General features: G+C 65.4%; 1 protein-coding gene across 2 annotated transcripts in view; it reads left to right on the forward strand.

Annotated features, from left to right (window-relative positions):
* SORCS2 (sortilin related VPS10 domain containing receptor 2) overlaps nt 1-14095 on the forward strand; it is a 448567-nt gene extending 434472 nt beyond the window's left edge. Inside the window, exons 24-27 of one of the 2 annotated variants that reach the window (XM_043573043.1) lie at nt 1012-1111; nt 1725-1827; nt 8240-8385; nt 11598-14095. In XM_043573043.1, the coding sequence (XP_043428978.1) occupies nt 1012-1111; nt 1725-1827; nt 8240-8385; nt 11598-11662 (414 nt within the window). In that variant the 3' untranslated portion in view covers nt 11663-14095. The remainder of the gene's footprint in view (nt 1-1011; nt 1112-1724; nt 1828-8239; nt 8386-11597) is intronic. The other variant, XM_043573044.1, reaches the window with a different exon arrangement.
* The last annotated feature ends 7808 nt before the right edge of the window (nt 14096-21903 follow it).

Raw genomic sequence — 21903 nt, forward strand, 5'->3', positions numbered from 1 at the left:
CGGGGACCTCCCTCCCTCGGGCCCACAGCACCCCCCGCCCACCCCGGCCCTCGAGGTGGAGAGCAGATGGGGCAGATCCTGCAGGAGTCAGATGTGGGCGCTCAGGAGAGATTTGGAAGGAGATGGGGAGGGACACGGGGGACCTGTCACCCCCCTTGTCCTGAGCTGAGGGTAAACCGTGTGCCTGAGGATGGTGAAAAATCCTAGGGACCCATCACGGTCACTGACCGCACGGCATCCGCCTGGCCCTTGCCGTGTGCCGGGCACGGGGCTGGAGGCATTGACCCTTGCAGCGCAGTCCCAGACGCAGACCCCGCATTCCCAGGGAACACCGGGTGCCAAGCTGCTGTTCGTGGAGGCCGAGTTTGGCCCCCAGAATGTCCCACCCAAGGCACCCTGGGAAGGGGAGCCCCAGGGACCACCATCCTGTGGGAGGCCCCCTCCCCCAGCACCTGTACACCCACCTGTGCAGAGGAATGACACCTGGGCAGCCACCTGGGGCAGCTGGTCCCCTTCTGAACACCAGGAAAACTCCCCCTCATTTTCCAAGAGGCCAGCCGCCCCCCACCCCGTGATCCAGCAACATCACCTCCTGGGGTTGCTCTCCGTCAGGGGTGCGGTCACTCCCTGGCCCAGGTCACCTGTCCTGTCCCCATCTTGTTCTCGTCTGGGTCTTCCCCCTCTGGGAAGCCCTCCCTGGCCACTGCCAGGTCTGGGGGCCTCCTGAGCACCCCCGGGCTCCCCAACTTTACCACACTCTATGGCCCCAACGAGAACGAGAGTGGTCAGGCCCCAGCTCGGTCACCCTCGTGCCCCTCTGTAGGTTCTCAGTGCAAACTGGCAAGTATTCCCATTTTACAGAGGAGGAAACTGAGACCCAAAGAAGCTGAGTGCCCCCCCCCCCCCGGCAACCCTGTGGCTCTGGAGGGTCAGAGCAGATGTCTGCCCAGCTCTCCGGCTCCTTCCGGTGGCTTCCAGAAGACCCTCTCACTCTCCTCTTCTTGCTTTCAGAGACTCATGGCCATCCAGCAGGTGCTGAAGGCACAGAAGATCAGCTTCCTCCTGCGAGGTGGGGTCCGGATCCTGGTGGCCATGAGGGACACAGACACAGGTGAGAAGCAGGGGGCTTCCTTTGGCCTGGCCCGTGCTCGCCCCTGCAGGATCGAGGGGGTGTGCAACCCCCTCAGGCGACACTGTTACTCCGGGGACTGGGGGCAGAGGACCCCCCAGTCACCCACCAGCTCCTCCTGGCTGGACAGTCGCCTCCAATTACAACCCAAGGGGGAGGGGGGGTTCAGACCCAAGGGCCTTGCTCTGTCCGCAGATGCGGCACATACAGCCCTGGCTTTAACTGACATGGACATTTAGGGTCCCCGCCCCCACATGGGACCGTCCTCTCCGGTCACGCGTGTGTCCTCTCCTGTTTGGGAAAGAATCTGTGCAGAAGTGAAGAGCTTCCCTCTGCCCTGTAGAGACACGGGGCCCATCGCGAAACGTGGCAGGTTGACCGCACGCCAGCAGTTCGGTCCGCCTTCCGGAAGGAGGGGCCGGGGCCCTCGCGCACACAGCAGGAGCCCGGCGGGGGCCCTGCGGCCGGGGTTGCCCCGACGCCTGCCCACGCCGCTCAGCCACACCGGGAGCACCTGCCAGACCACGTCTTCCAGCCGAGGAGGCCGGGGCGGGGGACGGTGGGGCCCCACTGAGCATCACCGCTCTCCTTACAGATTCTCAGAGGCCGGGAGGCGGTGGCGGCTACTGGGCCGTGGCAGTCCTCATGGTCATCGGACTCTTCGCGGTGGGCGTGTTCATCCTCTACAAGTTCAAAAGGCAAGGCCACCCGGCCGGCCGCTCTGGCAGGTCGGGCGTGAGGTCGGGCATCGGGCAGCGGCTTTCCGGCAGGATCCTCGATGGGCTGTGGCGGGGAGGGCGCGAGGCCAGACGGGCTCCAGGTTCCAAACGGCCGCGGTCCCGGGAGGCGGGGAGGCGGCCAGCGGCTCACGGCCCCACGACCATCTTCCACCCCCACCTCCTGTCTGCCGACATCCCAGCCTTATCTCACGTGGAGGGAGGCCCCGCCCACTTCACAGATGAGGAGATCCAGGCTCAGAGAGGTCGTGTAGTGTGCCCAGGGCCACACAGCTGGTGAACAGAGGAGGGGGATCTGAGCCGGGCTGGCCCAGACTTCCTCCCGCACTCACCATCCCTGCCCCCAGCGCCCCAGCGAGGAGAGGGCGGGAGCTGGCGGGGGCTGTGCTGAGGCCAGAAGGGGTTGTAAGCATAGTATGCAGTCCTCGGTGGGGACTGCGGGGACTCTCGTCCCCTCTGGGCCCCATCTGTAAAATGGGTTTAATAACCCACCGTGCTGGGGCTCCGGGCCGCCCTGGAGGGGCTGGTGAAGCTGAACTTCCCCGGATCCTGGACCTGAAAATGAGCAAAATGAACCAGACGTGTCACCAGACTCATTCTTCAGAAGGCGGCTTCGAGTTGTGACCTCACTGCTTCTCCTGTCTTGATGGCTCAGGTCCAGCGGCCTCAGGGTCGCCCTTCGGGACAGTCCAAGACATGCTGACCCTTCCCTTCGTGCTCCCGCGAGGCCAAGGGTCCCTCCTCCAACCCCGTCTTTCCCCCAGGCCCTGCGCCCCACTCACCCGTCTCCAGACGCCTCCCAGCTCCTTTGGTTGGTCTTTTAAGTGGTGACCATATGTGCACCCCACTCCTCTGTGTGGGTCCCCAGCTTTATTGTTCCAACCGAACAGTCCCAACTGTTTGTCAGTCCCAACCGAATGGGCGGCCTGAGGCGCTCTGACAGTGTGTAACAGGGACCTGAGCTGGTCTGGACAATCTGGGAGGACTTCCCTAAGGAGGGGACTTCTGAGTGGGGATCCTGAAGGATAAGTAGGAACTTGCTGAGCACAGAGGCTACAACAGGAGCCAGGCTGTGGCCTTTCTTGGTGTCTATGCTTGTAGAGGCACTGGTTTCTGGTGGACAGGTCCACCTGGGTGTCCCCCCGCTGGCACCTCAAGTTCAAATCAAACTCGAGATCCTTGCCCCAAAAAGCCTCCCTTGGACGAAAGACACAACCCTCTGCCGGGTGCCGGGGTCAGGAACCCCACCTCCTCCCTGTCTGCTCCCTCCCCTCAGCCTGGGCGACATGGACTGACACCCACAACCACTCTGAAAGTGGGATTTGTCACAGCTAGGAAGTGGCCTCTGAGACCAGGATTTCTGGGGCCAAAGGCAGGGCCCCTCCCCACCCCAAACACGGTCAGGCTAAAGCAGGTACCGGCAAAGCCCCAGGGAATGTAACTCCAGGCCCTCCCCCGGGCCGGGGCAGAGGGGCCCCCTTGCTGGCCAAGGCCCCTCCTGGGCCCCCCTGAGCGGTCTTCAGGTTCATGACAGATGCGCTTGGCGCCTTAAGAGGCAGGTCACACACCCCTGGCCTCCATGGTGTGATCGTGGGCCAGGTGGAGAGCTGCTGACTGTATTCTGATCGAGGCGGGGGTCCCGTGATTTCCGTTACAAGAGTGTTCTCAGCCTCAAAGCTCTGCCGTCTCCCCCTCCCCCTCCCGATGTCAGATGTCCGATGTCCGTGGTGCTGGCCCCAGGCCCACAGTCCACACGGGTACCAGGCTGATCCCCGAGGCTCAGCCAGGAGGGGGCCTGATGTTTACCTGGAGGCACACAGGGCTGCCTCCCAGCCCCCCCCCCCCGAGTTAAAGGGCGTCCCTGCTCTCCCTGCGCACTCCGTTCTCACTGTCCCATGCTGTGCCAAGTGCTGCAACACTTCAGTTCCCCCAAAGACGGGCCACAGAAGTGCGGCCATGCCAGGTAGGACTCGCTCAGAGCCTCGACTTCCAGATCTGTGGAATGGGCATGCTGGTTCTCCCAAGGGTGTGAAGAGCGGGTGTCCTGTCAGCCCCCCTCTGCTGCACACGTGTGGGGTGGGGGCCCGATGTCCTGTGTATTTGCAGAGATTAAAGGAAAAAGCAGAGACTTCCAGCCAGATCTGGGTCTCCATCCTGGAGCAAACTTCACCCTGAGTGCAAGGCCCTGTCCAGACTGCAGGGCGGCCCAGCACTGAGGCAGGGGCCATTCTCCTGGGCTTCCCCTCGGGGCCTGCCTCGGCTTCCTCATTTATGAAAGGGGACTGAGAAGGAGGGGGTGGGGAAAGGGGAGGAGGAAAAAAAAGAGAAGGAGAGGAGAGGAGGTGAGGGGAAGAGGGGGAGAAAGAGGGGAGAAGGAGGAAGAAGAGGAGGAAGGGAGGGGAGAAGGGGGAGGGGCAGCCCCTGCAGGTGTGTTCCTGTGTGCCCTTCTCTGGTCCCCAGGCAGTTAGCTGAGATGCCCCACCCCACAAAGGGAGGCCGGAGCCTGGGGGGAGTGGGGAGGGTGGGGATGAGTGTCAGGCTGCAGGGGTGGGGGATGAGTGTCAGGCTGCAGGGGGGGTGGGGGGATGAGTGTCAGGCTGCAGGGGGGTGGGGGGAATGAGTGTCAGGCTGCAGGGGGGTGGGGGGATGAGTGTCAGGCTGCAGGGGTGGGGGGATGAGTGTCAGGCTGCAGGGCGGTGGGGGGATGAGTGTCAGGCTGCAGGGGTGGGGGGATGAGTGTCAGGCTGCAGGGCGGTGGGGGGATGAGTGTCAGGCTGCAGGGGGGTGGGGGGACGAGTGTCAGGCTGCAGGGGTGGGGGAACGAGTGTCAGGCTGCAGGGGTGGGGGGACGAGTGTCAGGCTGCAGGGGTGGGGGGATGAGTGTCAGGCTGCAGGGGGGTGGGGGGATGAGTGTCAGGCTGCAGGGCGGTGGGGGGATGAGTGTCAGGCTGCAGGGGGGTGGGGGGATGAGTGTCAGGCTGCAGGGGTGGGGGGATGAGTGTCAGGCTGCAGGGCGGTGGGGGGATGAGTGTCAGGCTGCAGGGGTGGGGGGATGAGTGTCAGGCTGCAGGGCGGTGGGGGGATGAGTGTCAGGCTGCAGGGGGGGTGGGGGGATGAGTGTCAGGCTGCAGGGGGGTGGGGGGACGAGTGTCAGGCTGCAGGGGTGGGGGGACGAGTGTCAGGCTGCAGGGGTGGGGGGATGAGTGTCAGGCTGCAGGGCGGTGGGGGGATGAGTGTCAGGCTGCAGGGGGGTGGGGGGATGAGTGTCAGGCTGCAGGGGGGTGGGGGGATGAGTGTCAGGCTGCAGGGTGGATGGGGGGAAGAGTGTCAGGCTGCAGGGGGGTGGGGGGATGAGTGTCAGGCTGCAGGGGTGGGGGGATGAGTGTCAGGCTGCAGGGGGGTGAGGGGATGAGTGTCAGGCTGCAGGGCGGTGGGGGGATGAGTGTCAGGCTGCAGGGGGGTGGGGGATGAGTGTCAGGCTGCAGGGGTGGGGGGATGAGTGTCAGGCTGCAGGGCGGTGGGGGGATGAGTGTCAGGCTGCAGGGGGGGGTGGGGGGATGAGTGTCAGGCTGCAGGGGGGTGAGGGGATGAGTGTCAGGCTGCAGGGGGGGTGGGGGGATGAGTGTCAGGCTGCAGGGGGGGTGGGGGGATGAGTGTCAGGCTGCAGGGGGGTGGGGGGATGAGTGTCAGGCTGCAGGGTGGATGGGGGGGAAGAGTGTCAGGCTGCAGGGGGCTGGGGGGATGAGTGTCAGGCTGCAGGGGGGTGGGGGGATGAGTGTCAGGCTGCAGGGGGGTGGGGGGATGAGTGTCAGGCTGCAGGGCGGTGGGGGGATGAGTGTCAGGCTGCAGGGGTGGGGGGATGAGTGTCAGGCTGCAGGGCGGTGGGGGATGAGTGTCAGGCTGCAGGGGTGGGGGGATGAGTGTCAGGCTGCAGGGTGGTGAGGGGATGAGTGTCAGGCTGCAGGGGGGTGGGGGGACGAGTGTCAGGCTGCAGGGGTGGGGGGATGAGTGTCAGGCTGCAGGGGGGTGGGGGGATGAGTGTCAGGCTGCAGGGGGGTGGGGGGACGAGTGTCAGGCTGCAGGGGTGGGGGGATGAGTGTCAGGCTGCAGGGGGGTGGGGGATGAGTGTCAGGCTGCAGGGGGGTGGGGGATGAGTGTCAGGCTGCAGGGGGTGGGGGGATGAGTGTCAGGCTGCAGGGGGGTGGGGGATGATTGTCAGGCTGCAGGGGGGTGGTGGGATGATTGTCAGGCTGCAGGGGGTTGGGGGGATGAGTGTCCGGCTGCAGGGCGGTGGGGGATGAGTGTCAGGCTGCAGGGGTGGGGGGATGAGTGTCAGGCTGCAGGGTGGTGAGGGGATGAGTGTCAGGCTGCAGGGGGGTGGGGGGACGAGTGTCAGGCTGCAGGGGTGGGGGGATGAGTGTCAGGCTGCAGGGGGGTGGGGGGATGAGTGTCAGGCTGCAGGGGGGTGGGGGGACGAGTGTCAGGCTGCAGGGGTGGGGGGATGAGTGTCAGGCTGCAGGGGGGTGGGGGATGAGTGTCAGGCTGCAGGGGGGTGGGGGATGAGTGTCAGGCTGCAGGGGGTGGGGGGATGAGTGTCAGGCTGCAGGGGGGTGGGGGGATGATTGTCAGGCTGCAGGGGGGTGGTGGGATGATTGTCAGGCTGCAGGGGGGTGGGGGGATGAGTGTCAGGCTGCAGAGGGGTGGGGGGATGAGTGTCAGGCTGCAGGGGGGTGGGGGGATGAGTGTCAGGCTGCAGGGGTTGGGGGGATGAGTGTCAGGCTGCAGGGGGGGTGGGGGGATGAGTGTCAGGCTTCAGGGGGGTGGGGGGATGAGTGTCCGGCTGCAGGGATGGCAGGTGAGGCACCTCTCTGAGTCGGAGCTGTGCCAGAGGCCAGCGGCTGGGCACATCCCCACCCATTTCTTTCCCCTTGGACGTCAGCACGGATGCGGGGGGTCGTTTGGACTTTGTCCAGGGCAGCATTGGTGGGTCAAGGCCATGGAAGGGACAGAATTCCGGCCTCCTGAACTGTGTTCCTCAGACGCCCCTGAGGGCCAGAGAGCAGCTCCACAAACAGCTGCAGATAATTGCACCCGGAGGAGGGGGATGGGAGGAGGCGGAAGGGGAGGACCCGAGTGGGCCCAGAAGGTGCCCCAAACAGGGGGGAGGGAGGGAGTGCCGGTCCGCTGCCTGGCACCCTGAGGACTGTTCCTGAACTGATCATGAGCCCGGGGTTGCCTTGGAAACAGTAGAGCACGGTTAGGGGGCGGGTGGCCACTCCCGGAGCGCCAGGCCCTGCAGGGAAGGCGAGACAGACTGGTGCCAGGCAGCAGAGAAATGCCTCTCGGGTCCTGAGGCCCGAGGGTCCGACACGGCCCGTGGGGGTCCGGGGAGCTGGCTCCGTTCCCGGCGGCGTAGCAGTCAGCGTGGGCCGGGCTCAGCTGCTGTAACAAGCAGCCCCACGGCTCAGGGGCTCACGGCCGCCAGAGGCTGACTCCTCACTCGGGCTGTCCCCTGGGGCTGGGAGGGGCTGGCCTCCCGTAGTGGCTCAGGGGCAGGGCCATTTCGAGAAGCCGGAGGCACAGCAGAGGGAAGAGAGTTCTGGAGGGACCGAGCCATCCCGTAAGTGTTTCAGCCTGGAGGTGGCATGTGCCACCTTTATCCGCCCTCGGTGGGCAGAACTGGCCACGTGGTCTGGCCCAGCCCAGAGGCCTGAAGGTCACCTGCCATCCGATTGTCCCTGAAGAACGGGCAGGGCTTGGGGAGCGGCGTCCGAGAAAGCCTGCTCTTCCCGGGGGACCGCGGGCTCCTCCCCGGTTTCGCTCAGGCTAACGAGGTATCGAACAGGAAGGAGGCTGGCCCAGAGGTGGGCCCAGCTGAGGCAGAGGGTGCTGTGCCCACGGTCTCCTCTCCTTCCGGCCCCGGGGGCACAGGAAATCGAGACAACACGGTCCTGGGACCCCGGCAGGACTCAGCAGGTGCCTCTCAGAGCCAGGTCGGCATCCTGTGTCTCACGGGAAAGCGTGTCTCACCAACCCAGTCAGAGCCCAGGACGCTGGTCTCCCGGAGATGCCGGATGACCGGGAAACACAGGACAGTAAAATACCCCCTTCCTGCAATGTGATCTCAGTCTAGGTACCAGGGGAGACGGACCGCGAGCACCCGTGCCCCGGGGCAGAGGGAAATTCAGGGCGGCAGACCTCACAGGACAGAGGGCTTCCTGGAGGAGGTGGTTTGGAGCAGACATGGGGCAGGGGACGAGATCCAGGAGCACTGTCCACACCACACGCGGGAGTGGTCTGGGGCGCAGCCGTCTGGGGGATTCCGGGGGCGGATGGCCTGCGCGGCACCCCGAGCCCCACCTCTGCCCCACAGGAAACGCCCCGGCAGGACCGTGTACGCCCAGATGCACAATGAGAAGGAGCAAGAAATGACGAGCCCCGTGAGCCACAGCCAAGGCGTCCAGAGCGTCATCCAGGGTGAGGAATTTATAGATGATGATCTCGACTCACAGACTCTAGGTAACACCCGTCCCGAAAACCCACCTCCCCTCCCCCCCTTCCTGTGGGTCCCTGCCTGGCGGCCTCGGGCCACCAAGCACTCGGGACCCGGGGCCAGGCAGGCGGTGGCCCTCTGTCCCCTCCATCTGAGGAGGGGATGACCGGAGATTAAATCGGCGGCCTGGGGACAGCGGCCACCACATCTGGCAACGCCTGAGTGCCCCGTCCGGCGCACCCTGGTGGGGGGGGGGGGGCGCTATTTGCGCGGGGAAGCTCTGCTCTCGGGGTTGGTGGCCTCTCCCCAAGGGCCCCCAGTGCTCCCAGCCGTCCTGTTCACCAGAAACGAGGATTGAGGACTTCGTGAGCCTCACGCACACGGACGTAACCACCTGTGCACCGCGCTTTACAGCGGACAAAGTGCTCTGGTCGCTGTGGTCTCACTGGCTCCTGACCGTGCCTGGCGGGGGGTCCCGTCACCCCCGGCCGCTCCCCGCACGCACGCGGCACACGGCCGTCGGCGCTCATGCTTCTCACCCACGTCCCCCAGAAGGGCACTTCCTGTCTGTGCCCCGACTCTCGGTGGCCGGCCCCCACGTCCCCCAGGCCAGCAGCCGGAGCACAGCGGCACGGAAGACGCCCTGAGGGTGTCACTGTCGCCACGGATTGTCAGTACTGTTGGTCCCTTCTCTCCCTCGCTGTGTCTGTCCTGCCCTTAGAGCTGGGACAGGTGGAAACCAGCGTGTCACTTGTTCGCGGGTCGAGGGGTGAAGTCATTCACGCAGGCGGCACAGAACCCAGGTGGCCGACCTCGAATCCAAACCCAGGCCGGCCAGACCCCAGAGCCCGTGTCCTTCAGTTTCTCCCTAGAGCGGCCGGGGAGGCCACCCCACCTTTGTCCGTCCCCCAACCTCGGCAGGGTCCCCGCTGTAGGACGGCCAGTCATCCCCCCCATCTGTGCCTCCGGGGTTGGTGCCTCCGCCCCTCCTGGGACGTGGTGACAGCTCCGGGTCCTGAGCCCGCCGGGCTGAGGGACCTCGGTGAGGGAGATAAAAAAGCTGAGATTCCGAGCGGTCACTTAGCTGAGAAGAACCAAATTCCAGCCCGGCTCTGCGGCTCCCCAGCCTGTGCCCTCCCCTCCCCCCACCGCAGCCCCCAGGCTGGGGGTGCTCTCCTGTGCCTCCTCAGGGACCCCTCCAAGGGGGCTCCCCTGCTAGGGGCTCCACGCTGCCTCCCACATAGCCCGCCCGACCCCCCCTTCATGCAGGTGACCTCACAACCCGGTGTGACAGCGGCAGCTGCGGAGTCTGGGAGCCCACCGGGGGCTTCCCAAGCTCGGGTGGAGGGCGTGGGTGTCCCGGGAAGACCCGAGCCCTGTTCTCCCGCCCGTAGCGTGTGTTTACCGCCAAGGTCCTGAAGAACAATCCAGAGCATAAAACTAACAGGTTATTTTGAGGGAGCGCTTAGTATGCGCCAGGTGCATTTCCCCACGTAACCCGCAGAATCCTCCCCCTGCAGAGCCCTCTCACCTCCTCCCCGCAAAACCCTCCCCCTCCCCCCGCACAAACCTCCCCCTCCCTCCCTGCAGAGCCCTCTCCCCTCCCCCATAGAACCCTCCCCCAAAGAGCCCTCCCCCCGCAGAACCCTCCCCCCTCCCCATAGAATCCTCCCCACCGACCGCAGAACCCACCCCCTACAGAGCCCTCCCACCTCCCCCTGCAAAACCCTTCCCCTCTCCCCACACACCTTCCCCTCCCACCCCACAGAGCCCTACCCTTCCCCCCACAGAACCCTCCCCTGCAAAACCCTCCCCCCTCCCCCCACAGAACCCTCCCCCTCGCAAACCGAACCCTCCACCCACAGAACCCTCCCCTCCCCGCTGAGTCCTCCCCCTCCCCCCACAGAACCCTTCCCCCTCCACAGAACCCTTCCCCCCCCCGAGAACCTTCCTCCCCCTCCCCGCAGAGCCCTCCCCCTCCCCCAACAGAACCCTCCCCCTCCCAACAGAACCCTCCCCCCACAGAACCCTCCCCCCGCTGAGTCCTCCCCCTCCCCCTACAGAACTCTCCTCCCTCCACAGAACCCTCCTCCCCCCCACAGAACCTTCCTCCCCCTCCCCGCAGAGCCCTCCCCCTCCCCCACAGAACCCTCCCCCACACAGAACCCTCCCCCTGCAGAGCCCTCCCCCCGCAGAGCCCTCCCCCCGCAGAACCCTCCTCCCTCCCCCATAGAACCCTCCCCCACCGCAGAACCCTCCCCCTACAGAGCCCTCCCACCTCCCCCCCCGCAAAACCTTCCCCCCTCCCCCCACAGAACCCTCCCCCCCGCTGAGTCCTCCCCTCCCCCCACAGAACCCTCCCCCCTCCACAGAACCCTCCTCCCCCCCACAGAACCTTCCTCCTCCCTCCCCCATAGAACCCTCCCCCCACCGCAGAACCCTCCCCCTACAGAGTCCTCCCACTCCCCCCCCCTGCAAAACCTTCCCCCCTCCCCCCACAGAACCCTCCCCCCGCAGAGCCCTCCCCCTCCCCCCGCAGAGCCCTCCCCCGGCAGAACCCTCCTCCCTCCCCCATAGAACCCTCCCCCCACCGCAGAACCCTCCCCCTACAGAGCCCTCCCACCTCCCCCCCCCCCCGCAAAACCTTACCCCCTCCCCCCACAGAACCCTCCCCCCCCCCCCGCAGAGCCCTCCCCCTCCCCCCACAACCCTCCCCGGCCACAGAACCCTCCTCTCCTCCCCACAGAACCTTCCTCCCCCCTCCCCGCAGAGCCCTCCCCCGTCCCCCACCCAGACCCGCGTTCTGACGTCACCGCGCCCCTTCTCTCTCCTGCCGCTCACGCCGCGCCCTGCAGCGCCCGCTGCCGGGAGGGGGCGCAGCCCCTCCCGCATCCCCCTGCTGCCGCACGCCGGCCGCCCTGTCGCAGGTCAGTGGGCGCGACGCGCGTGGCCTTGGCCTTGGCCTCCCCTCCCGGGGCCCGCCGGGGCCCGCCGCTCGGGACGGCACCGGGAGAGCCCACCCTGTCGCGCACCCAGGAGACGGAGAGACCCCCCCTCCCCCCACTGCCCCGCACGGCGCTCAGGCACCACCCGCACGACTCCAGGAACCGCGGGACGCCCACCGCACGTTGGCCTCGCGGCGCTGCCCTGCCGAGGCCACACACGCCTGGTCCCCGGCGCCCCCTGCGGCGGGCGCGGGGCGGGGGCGTGCTCACGGGCGGCCGTGTCCGTTTCCTAGGGAATCACTCCGGAGTGGTCCTGAGCATCAACTCCCGAGAGATGCACAGCTACCTGGTGAGCTGATGTCCCCCGAGGCCCGCGCCCCGGACACTCTCCTCTGCGCCGTCTCATCCCCGGAGGGCACCGGTGCTGGGACCCGCGTCCCCTCAGAGGCCTGCGGAAGCGCCACCTCGTCCAGCGACAGATGCCCCCTCTCCTCAGCTCACGCCCGCCCAGCCCGCGAGACGCACGGGGGCCTGACCCCCGGCCCCCTGGACACCAGGCGCACGGCGCCACCCGCCGCCCCCGGCCCGACCGGGCACTTCTCTGTCCCCGGGCCGCGCGTGGCTGCCTCCGCTGCGCCACACCCCGTGGCCCCAGCCCGAGGCCCGGCCGCCCTGGGGACGGGGAGGTGCGCCTGCCGGGGCCGCCGGTCACCCTGCACCGTGGGCCCCTGTCCCCACACGGGGGGCCCCGGAGCCCTGCTTTCTTCTTCAATACCCCCGGGAGGGCGGCTCCCACCTGCATGGCCTCCCTCGGCGGGGGCCGCCCTGCAGAGTCCAGAAAGTGGACTGTGACCCAGACCCCACCCCTGCCCCGGGCCCTCCCAACACAGCCCTCCGTGCCTCCCGCCGTCCGCCTCTTTTTAAACTGCAGATAATGTAAATACCTCTTTAGGTAGCTGTTTGCGTTCTGGGGGTGGGGGGCTGTTCGACTTTCTACTCTGTGGTCAGGCAGTAGCCGTCCGGGTTGCTTTGTCAGAGCCCCCTTCTCGGGACCCTTCTTTTAGTGCTGGGGTTCCGGAGGGACAGGTGCTCTGACGGCTTTGCCCCCGGAGCCCGGGCCTGCACTTCTGCAGCCCGCCAGCAGGTGGCACGCTCCCCGGGGTTTCCCCGCCCACCCGCTGGGGTCTCCTCCTCCCCCGGGGGCACCGCCTGGAGAAGCACCAAGGGCCCGGCGCCTCCTTACAGTTGGGGGAACCCGGGTAGGAGCCGGGGACCAGAAGAGGCTTCGGATGGCGGAACCGGAAGGGCCGTCCAGGAGCGTGCCCCTCATTTTGAAGTTGGAGAAATTGAGGCCCAGAGAGGGGTGACTTTCGCAAGGTCACACAGCAAGACAGTAGCAGAGGTGCCCCAGGGACTAGCCCTCTGCACCCCGGTGCACAGTGAGTCCACTCACTCACAGACGCCTAGAATCAGGGACGCTAGCCTAAGTCTACACTTGTGAATATACAAGGGGGAGGTGTTCACCTTTTGCCTTGAACCCCGAAGTCAGTAGTCTCCTCCCTCCCCCCTTTCTCCCCCCTCCTCCTCTCCCCTCCCTCCCTCCTCCCTCTCCCTTTCTCCTCCCTCTCCCTTTCTCCTCCCTCCCTCCTCCCCTCCTCTTCTTCCCCCCCTCCCTCCCCCCACTTTCCCCTCCCAGGCAGGGCTCAGGGTCTCCCCCTAGGCGATGGGGAACACCAGAGCTCAGGCTGGGAGCTCACTGGCTGCTGGTGAGTCCAGAATGAAGCCTGGGGGGCATCAACTCACTTCCCTTACAAAGGCCTGCAGGAGGGGAGACCCAGGGACAAACCCTCGCGCCCGCAACAGCCCCCAGCGCACAGGAGTCCCTCAGTGTTTGCGTGTCACAAATAGGGACTCTGAGGCCGCGAGGAGGAAGGGGTCACTGTGTGTCACACGCCAGGTGGTGGAGTCCCTCTCCCCGGGCCGCCGCTCACCAGCTGGGGCTCCCGGGCCCCCTCCAGAGGTCACCCTGCAAGTTGTTCTTAAGACCCTCCTTGGGGAAGGGCTGGGGCCCAGAGACCGGGGGGACGCGTCGCTGGGGAGGTCGGCGCGGGATCCCCGGCTGGCACTCTCTGGACCTTTGCCACCCCCCAGCCTGTTTGCAGTCTTCAAAGACACCTTAGGGAGCCCTGTGTCCTGCCGTCCACCCCCACCCAGCCTGCCCCATGAGCATCACACAGGGTCAGACACCTGTCGGCACCATCCAGAGCCAAGGTCACGGTCAGCATGAGTCCCCTGGACACAGTGCCCCTCCCCCACCCCCAGCTCACCAGTGCCTGCAGGTGACCACCCCTTTGACCTTCCTTGACCACTCAACTTCATTCTCTCTGCTGTTTGGGTAGGGGTTTTTTTTCCCCCTTAGTTATTGGTGTTTCTCTCGTATTTTACGTTACTGTTTCTATTAAGAGTATTTTGAGTGTGTGGACCCGAGAGCCTGGGAATAAGGTGGCATCTGAGATAACCTTCCACTTCTCCATCCCCGTGACCATATAGATCAACACGTAGGTCTATGGATCGTCTGGTTATACATCTGAGGTTCTACGAATCTGCTGTACAGGCACCTGGGGGTAAGGTGTGGTCTGCGGTGGGCAGCTAACGCTCCATTCGACCGGGCTCTGCCCACACTTGGTATATGCACATAACAAAGATGCGAAAAATCCTTTCTTATTTTTCCTTTTTAAAAATCAATAAATCACTTGTGATGCTTTTAACAGAGATTAAATGAATATAATCAGCTTTTGCCTTATTATGAAGCGATTATTCAACACTGACATGAACACACAGGCAGGCCGCTCGGCCTGTGGTCTCCAGGCCCCTGGGAGTGGGACCAGGAGCAGTTCCTGACGCTGGGAGCAGGTGGCAATGACGTTAACCTTCAGGGTCACTGGATATCAGGAACATGTCACCTGCAAAGCAACGATCCTCCCCAGCAGCTCGTAAGGTCCTTGCATGCAGCTTTCAAGGCTAGTGGAAGGGCCCGGAAGCATCAGCCCATTTGCCAGATGAGGAGCGGAGGCCCCGGGAGGTTGAGGGCCAGGAGGCTGACAGTGCAACACAGCACAGTCCTGAGCCCGCTGTGTCTCTCTCTCTTTTTTTTGTTTTAATTTTGTTAACATTCATTTTTGAGAGCTAGAGTGTGAGTGGGGGAGGGGCAGGAGAGGGGGAGACACGGAGTCCCAAGCAGGCTCCAGGCTCCGAGCGGGCAGCACAGAGCCCAACACGGGGCTCAAACCCACGAGCCGCGAGATCGTGACGTGAGCCGAAGTCGGCCGCTCAAACGACCGGGGCCCCCAGACGCCCCCAGACGCCCCAACCATCTCTTGATCTCAGAAGTGCCACCTGGCTTGTCTCTGAGGGGCCAGGAGGCCGGCCCCTGGCCAGTGCTCCGGCCGCGTGTCCACAGCTGCTTGGGACCTTCAGCCGTGAGCTCTTGTCGGGAAAACTCTAGCTTCCCTTCTCTCTTCCACGCCGAGCTTCCGTACAGGCCCCTGCACCTTTGCCACGTGCTCGCACCCCGTTTCCAGAAGGAGGCGAGCCTGAGGCCGTGTCCGGCCGACAGAGCATGGGGACAGGTGGGAGCCGACAGCCCAACTCCCTGGCTTTGCCCCGGAGCAGGTGCCTCAAACACCGCGAGCTCGCACACTCGGGCGTCGTGGGCGCTTGAAGACAGGGCACCCTCTCCGCGGCCGTGGCCCTGGGATCGGGCTGCGGGAGCCGGGACGGGGTGGCCAGGGCGGGAGCTCACCTGCTCAGCCGCCCACCCGGAGCTCGGTTCCCACGACACTGCCTGCTTATGTGGTGGGGGAGGGGCCCCGGCAGCCGCACAGCCGCCCCTGCAGGTCCAGACGGGCCTTAGACGCGCAAACGCCCCGCGAGCCTCAGTTTGCCGCAACGATCGCCAAGCGCCGTTGGTTCCCGCTGGCTGGCAGCGGGTGGCTCAAACGCCGGGCACGGTCCCCGCCTCTCCTGGGCCGCGACCTGTTGGCTCCCCGGGCGCCTCGCTGTTGGAACAAGCTGCTGCCCGCGAGGCTCGGTGGCTTTTGCAGCCCAGGGAGCTCAGACTCGCCAGTTCCAGGCGCTGAGTGCGCCGGCCCGGGCGCTGTCCTGACCCGTGGCATCCCCGTAGCGTCGTAATTGGTCACACACGGTTCCCGGGCTCGGCAGACGGCCCTTCCTCGCTCGTTCTAGAACGCGCCCTGGCCCGCTGCTGGGAAAACACGATCATTCACGCCGTGTGCGGCTGACACGACTGTGGCCCAAACGCTCAGCTATGGTCACGATCCAACAGCATCCTGGCTGAGGAGGCGGTGCCTGCCAGCACGGCGGTGACGAGGACAAGGTGACCGCAGTAATGATGACAGCTCCCATTTAGTCTCCGCCACGTGCCAAGTCCGCTGAGGCACTTTCGTGCAGTTTCGCAAAGCCAGCCGCCAGCAGCAGCAGCCCCATCCCACAGTCGAGGGCAGCAAGGTGCCCAGAAACCACGTCAGGTCCCCAGTGAGTGTCCCTAGGAGCCGCCAGCCCCCCTGTGACCACACAGCTCCTGCAGAGGAGGTTGGTGGGTGAGGGCAGAGCACGGCCGGGGGAGGTGGCCAGGCAGGGGGCTTCCGGAACGCGTGAGGACACATGCCTATGACGAACGTGTCCAGGAAGTCACCAAAGGCGAGACACTAAAGCCAGTGTATATAGTAATGTTTCTAGAATTTTCTTGGGACTCAGTGGAGAGGGGGGACAGCAGCTGTGTGCAAAGTGACGATGGGGGACGGCTTCCTGAAGAGGTGCGGATGGGAATGAACAAATGGAGGAGGGGAGAGGGACGGTGTGTCAGGAGAGAAGGGACCGCCTCTCTGCGGTCATATCTCAGGACCGGTGCCCAAGTGCGAATAGAGGGCCTGCACCGGGCGGGAACAGGGAGGCACAGAAGCACCTGGGTTTAGAGCTTCTCTTCCAACTGCACTGTGTTTCCAGGGAATGACAAATGAGGCAGGAAAAGGGGTCAGGGAAACAGGAGAAGGTGTGAAATTGTCATCCGGGAGAGGGAGGAAGTGGATTTGCTGAGGAAGTTGGTAAAATTTCTAGCAGCGAGGAGGCTCCCCTGGCGATTTGAGTCACAGAGTTACGTGGAAAACTTCCGGCGTGGCTCCGTTTCTCCCAACCACTTTCCGCCGCTCAGGTGTTAGGGACATACGCATCATTGTCCTCGGGTCACAAAATGGCTGCAGTAGCTCCAGACTTGGCATCTTCATCTCATGAAGTCTAGAGGTGCTGATCAGGTCACATGGCCATCCCGGAGGGAACCCCCGTAGCTCACTGTGTTGGTCTTGAGTCACATGCTCCCCTACCCTCACCCCTAGCCAGAGTCAGGGCCACTGTTCGCCCCTACACTGGGGACAAAGAGCAACCACAGAAGGCTGAAGGTGAGGCAGAAGTCAACGCTCATCTTGCAGTGTCAACACCAGAATGTGGGATCAGAGGGGACCCTGCCTCAATCCTGGGGGTCATGGAACGCAGCGGGGCAGCCGGGGCTCCGGAAAACGCTTGGTCTGGAGGGCGCTCCTCCCTCAAGGCTAAGTACCTGGAACAGAAAGCAGGCACAGACGGGGGAGGGGCAGGTGGACAGCCCCCCCAGCCTAAGGCGGTTGGAAGGCTGGCCTGTGGATGCAGAGAAAAGGCATATTTTCCGGATGAGCCTATAAAGGAAGCTGGAGGAAATTTTAGAAACCGCGCGCGGTGTGCCTGGACGTAACACGCAAGCAAATATCCCTTCTCGGAAGCCGGACAGAAGCGGGCGGGCTGGGCGGGAGGGAGCGGGTCAGAGCTCGCAGCGAAGGGAGCGGTGACCCCTGAGGGGGCGGGGCGGGGATCTGAAAAATAAAGGCACGGGACGGAGAGAGGAAGAGACCCGAAAGAGACCCTGCGAGCGCTCTGGGGTCGGGGGGGCCGTTGGTCCACACAGACTGAGCTGAAAAAGCCCAAGCGAGCAGGTTCCGCACACGTTTCTGGACTGGAAGGGTGAGGACGGAATGGACAGAACGCTTGCAGGGGGGCTGAGGCTCCTCCCTCGCGCGTGGCTCGCAGGCAGAAGGTCCGGGGGACCAGAGAGATGGTGGCTCGGCGTCGCCAAGGGTCCGGCCGCGGCTCGGCCCAGCTGGCTTTCATTTGTCAAGGAACTTGACAACGTCCGGGATCTGGGAACGTTCGAGGCCGCAGGTGCACCTGCCTTCCGAGAAGGAACCACCCCGCTCTCGTGTCAGCCGAGGGGGCTCGACGGCGAGCGCTCTGACGGCAGGGGACCGATCACCTGAATAAACGCGGAGACGAAGCAGAGCAAGAAGTCAACGGTCCCCGCGCACCTGCCCGAAACCCCGGGCGGCTGCGGGACGAGATGCCGGCGACTCAGCGGGCTCCCGCGACCTCCGCTTTGGTCTAGCGACCCCGGAGCGCTAGGCCCGCCCGGTCGACCCGGGTCGCTAGGGCCGGGGAGCAGTGAGGCCGGGGAGCAGTGAGGCCGGGGAGCAGTGAGGCCGGGACTCCGAGCCTTGCTCCTCGTGAGTCTGCGCTGCCCCAAGGCAGTGGGTGCTCACCAAACGGGGAATGAATGAGACTGAATGAGACGCGTGAATGAATGCTTCCTCCTCAATGAATGCTTCCTCCTCGGGGAATGAATGAGAGGCGTGAATGAATGCTTCCTCGGGGGAATCAATGAGAGGCGTGATTGAATGATTCCTGGGGGAATGAATGAGACACGTGAATGAATGATTCCTTGGGGGAATGAATGAGAGGCATGAGTGAATGATTCCTCCTGGGGGAATCAATGAGAGGTGTGAATGAATGATTCCTGGGGGAATGAATGAGACACGTGAATGAATGATTCCTTGGGGGAATGAATGAGAGGCATGAGTGAATGATTCCTCCTGGGGGAATCAATGAGAGGCGTGATTGAATGATTCCTGGGGGAATGAATGAGACACGTGAATGAATGATTCCTTGGGGGAATGAATGAGAGGCATGAGTGAATGATTCCTCCTGGGGGAATCAATGAGAGGTGTGAATGAATGATTCCTGGGGGAATGAATGAGACACGTGAATGAATGATTCCTCAGGGGAATCAATGAGAGGCGTGAGTGAATGATTCCTCCTCGGGGGGAATGAATGAGAGGCGTGAATGAATGATTCCTGGGGGGGGGGAATGAATGAGAGGCACGAATGAATGAATCCTCGGGGCCCAGGAGCCTCTGTCTGGAGAGAACGTGGTTTCAGCTCGTCCAAAGCTTCAGGGGCTGCAGGACGGGGCCGCACCCCGTCCCTCTGGTGCGCGAGGCAAGTGCGGGACGGGTGTGGCTGTCATTGTCACCGCTGGCCGTGGTGGTGGAGGCACCGCTGTCACACCCGTGTTTCTGAACGGCTTCTCCGGGCCAAGCCCCACGCCAGGCGGCTAAGGTCCAGAAGCGGGTGGCCCAGAGCCTGCCCCGAGAGAGCCCCCAGCCCCGGGGACGCGTTTACGAAGAGGCGCCGGAGCCGCAGCTTTGCCGGTTTTCTTGCTCATCCTGTCGGGGTCACGCAGAGGGACGCGAAAGGAGAGCCACATGCACGTGGCTTGAGGCAGCAGCTCACCTGGGCACTGGGGCGGGGCGGGGGGGGGGACACACACCTGTATGGCACCGGGTACAGAGGGGACCCCGGGACGCCCCGGGAGCGCCGCTTCTGAGATGAAGGGAGGAAGAGGGGGAACGTGGGGCAGGCCAGCCACGACGGGCAGGGTCGATGTAGCAGGGTCCTGGGTCAGAAGGCGGGCGGGAAGGGGTGAGGCCCTGCCACTCTGGCGCCTTCTACCGTTTCGTGGGCGCCGATGGTCGCTCCCCAAGGTGCCCTCACGCGTGGTGGGATATGGAGGCCGAGGCTCCCGTGGGGAGAAGAGGTCCTACTGGGGACAGCGAGTCCCGTGCCCACCGCCAGAAATGGGAAGGACAGTGTCTCGGGAGGCGCGTAGTTGACACACGCCGTGGAACATTCTAGATCCAGAGTCTAGATCGGCTTGACAGACGTGGGCGGGGTAGGCGGAGGAGGTGGGGGAAGGAAGATGGGGCCGGCTGTCCGGTCTGCTGCTTCCTGCTGCCTCCTCTCCCCGCACTCCTGCTCCACGGTCCACTAGGACCCCTGACACCTCCTGGTGCCCCAGACACCCCTGGGCTCCCCAGGACCCCTGAAAACCCCCGCCCAGGTGTCCCTGGACCCCTGACACCGCCTGGTGCCCCTGACACCCCCGCCCCCCCCCAGGACCCCTAACATCCCCTCAGCCCCCTGGGACCCCTGACACCCTCCCTGCCCTGGCCCCCCAGGACCCCTGACATCCCCTCAGCCCCCTGGGACCCCTGACACCTTCCCTGCCCTGGCCCCCCGGGACCCCTGACACTCCCCCAGCCCTCCGGGACCCCTGACAACCCCTGCCCAGGTGTCCCTGGACTCCTGACACCCCCTGGTGCCCCTGACACCCCCGGACCCCCCAGGACCCCTGAAATCCCCTGGCCCCCCTGACCTCCCCCCCGCCCTGGCCCCCTGCAACCTCTGACACGCCCCGCCCTGGCCCCCCAGGACCCCTGACACCCACCGCCCGGGCGCCCTGGAACCCCTGACACTCCCGCCCTGGCCCCCCGGGACCCCTGACACCCCCTGGTGCCCCTGACACCCCCGGACCCCCCAGGACCCCTGAAATCCCCTGGCCCCCCTGACCTTCCCCCCGCCCTGGCCCCCCGCGACCCCTGACACGCCCTGCCCTGGCTCCCCGGGACCCCTGACACCCACCGCCCGGGCGCCCTGGAACCCCTGACACGCCCGCCCTGGCCCCCCGGGACCCCTGACACCCCCTGGTGCCCCTGACACCCCCGGGCCCCCCAGGACCCCTGAAATCCCCTGACCCCCCTGACCTCCCCCCCGTCCTGGCCCCCCGCGACCTCTGACACGCCCCGCCCTGGCCCCCCAGGACCCCTGACACCCACCGCCCGGGCGCCCTGGAACCCCTGACACGCCCCGCCCTGGCTCCCCGGGACCCCTGACACCCACCGCCCGGGTGCCCTGGAACCCCTGACACGCCCGCCCTGGCCCCCCGGGACCCCTGACACCCCCCGCCTGGGCGCCCCAGGACCCCTGGGCCCCCTGAAATGCCCCCTCCAGTGCCCCAGGACCCCCAGCCTGGCATCCAGCCGCATCCAGTTCCCAGGACTTTACTCCCATCGCAGTGCGAAGCTTACATACGGCAGTCGTGGGGACCCTCAGCCTCCCCGAGAAGACGGGCCGACCCTGCAATGTGGGGGGACGCCCACCTGAGGGGCCTGCCGGCAGGGAGGAGCTGGGGGACAAGGTGTGGTCGTGCGTGCGTCCGGCTGGCCTCCCTGTGGCCTCTGCCACCTCCCGTGGCCAGTTCTGCCTGGTGTAGTCGTCAGAGCCTTGAAACACTTCCCTTCCCTGCCTGGAACCCTCCAGGGCCTTCCAGCCCCACAGGGAAACTCCTTTCCGTCGGAAGCAGCCTCTGCTGGTTGCCCCCGCCCCCCTGCACGCCCCCAGCCCAGCCCCCCAACCCAGCAGCACCCCCTTTCCTCCATTCAGCATTTGCCTCCTCCCTGAGCCCCTCTTCAGGGGAGCCTTGCTCTGTCTGCACAGGGTGGACCCCACGGTGGCCGCAACGGCCACAGCTCAGAGACGTCACCCCTGGGGCACGTGTGGGGAGGACCGGGCCTTCCCTTCCACGGGCGCAGCTGTGCCTGCACACAGGCTTGGGCTCCTTGACGGGGACGGGGTGCTGACCGCCCCACCTCCTGCTCGGGGACCCAGTCACCAAAGCTGGACTGTGTCCCCTCTGACCCGCAGCCAAAAGCACCGAGCTGCCCCACCTCCCCTGGGCTTGAGGGCCCCGCGTGGTCTGCGCTCCCCCAGCCTCCACCCTGCCCTCTCCCGCGACGGCCCCTCGTTCCTGCCTTACGGCCTGCGGCCTGGCTTCCCTCGGCCCGAATGCTGGAGCTTTTCGAGGCTGAGTGTTTGTTTTTTATCGTTGCCCAAGCCGCGCTCGGGAAGCTCAGCCCCGCGGGAGCAGGAACCCTCACGGTCCGTCCACGTCCCCTGCCCGCCCTGTGTCCAGAACAGTCTTGGGCGCAGGACGTGGCTGTCGGCCTGCTCCCCCTCCCCGCCGGCCACTGCCCGCTGTGACCCAGGGTGGAAGCGGGTCGAACCCATTTCTGTGCTCCCAGCGCCCAGGACTGCCTGGCCAGGTGCTCAGGAGAGTCTGTTCAACAAAACCGGTCGGGGCCCGAATGTATCAGGCCCGATGAGGTGCTTCTCCCGTGGCTGGAGGGACTCGGGAAGGATGAGGCACCGCCACCCGGGGCGTCGGGCCCTCCCACCGCTGCTCTGCTCCGTCCGGCCCCAGGAGACGCGCAGCAGCGTCGGGCTCAGAGCATCAGGCCCCAGAGTCCTTTGCGGCCGCGGCCGCCAGTCGGCCCTCTGATGTCCAACCGCCGACGATCGAGGCAGAGAGAGGCCCCCTCAGAG

This window comes from Prionailurus bengalensis, chromosome B1 (assembly GCF_016509475.1).
Source record: "Prionailurus bengalensis isolate Pbe53 chromosome B1, Fcat_Pben_1.1_paternal_pri, whole genome shotgun sequence".
Taxonomy (NCBI): domain Eukaryota; kingdom Metazoa; phylum Chordata; class Mammalia; order Carnivora; family Felidae; genus Prionailurus; species Prionailurus bengalensis.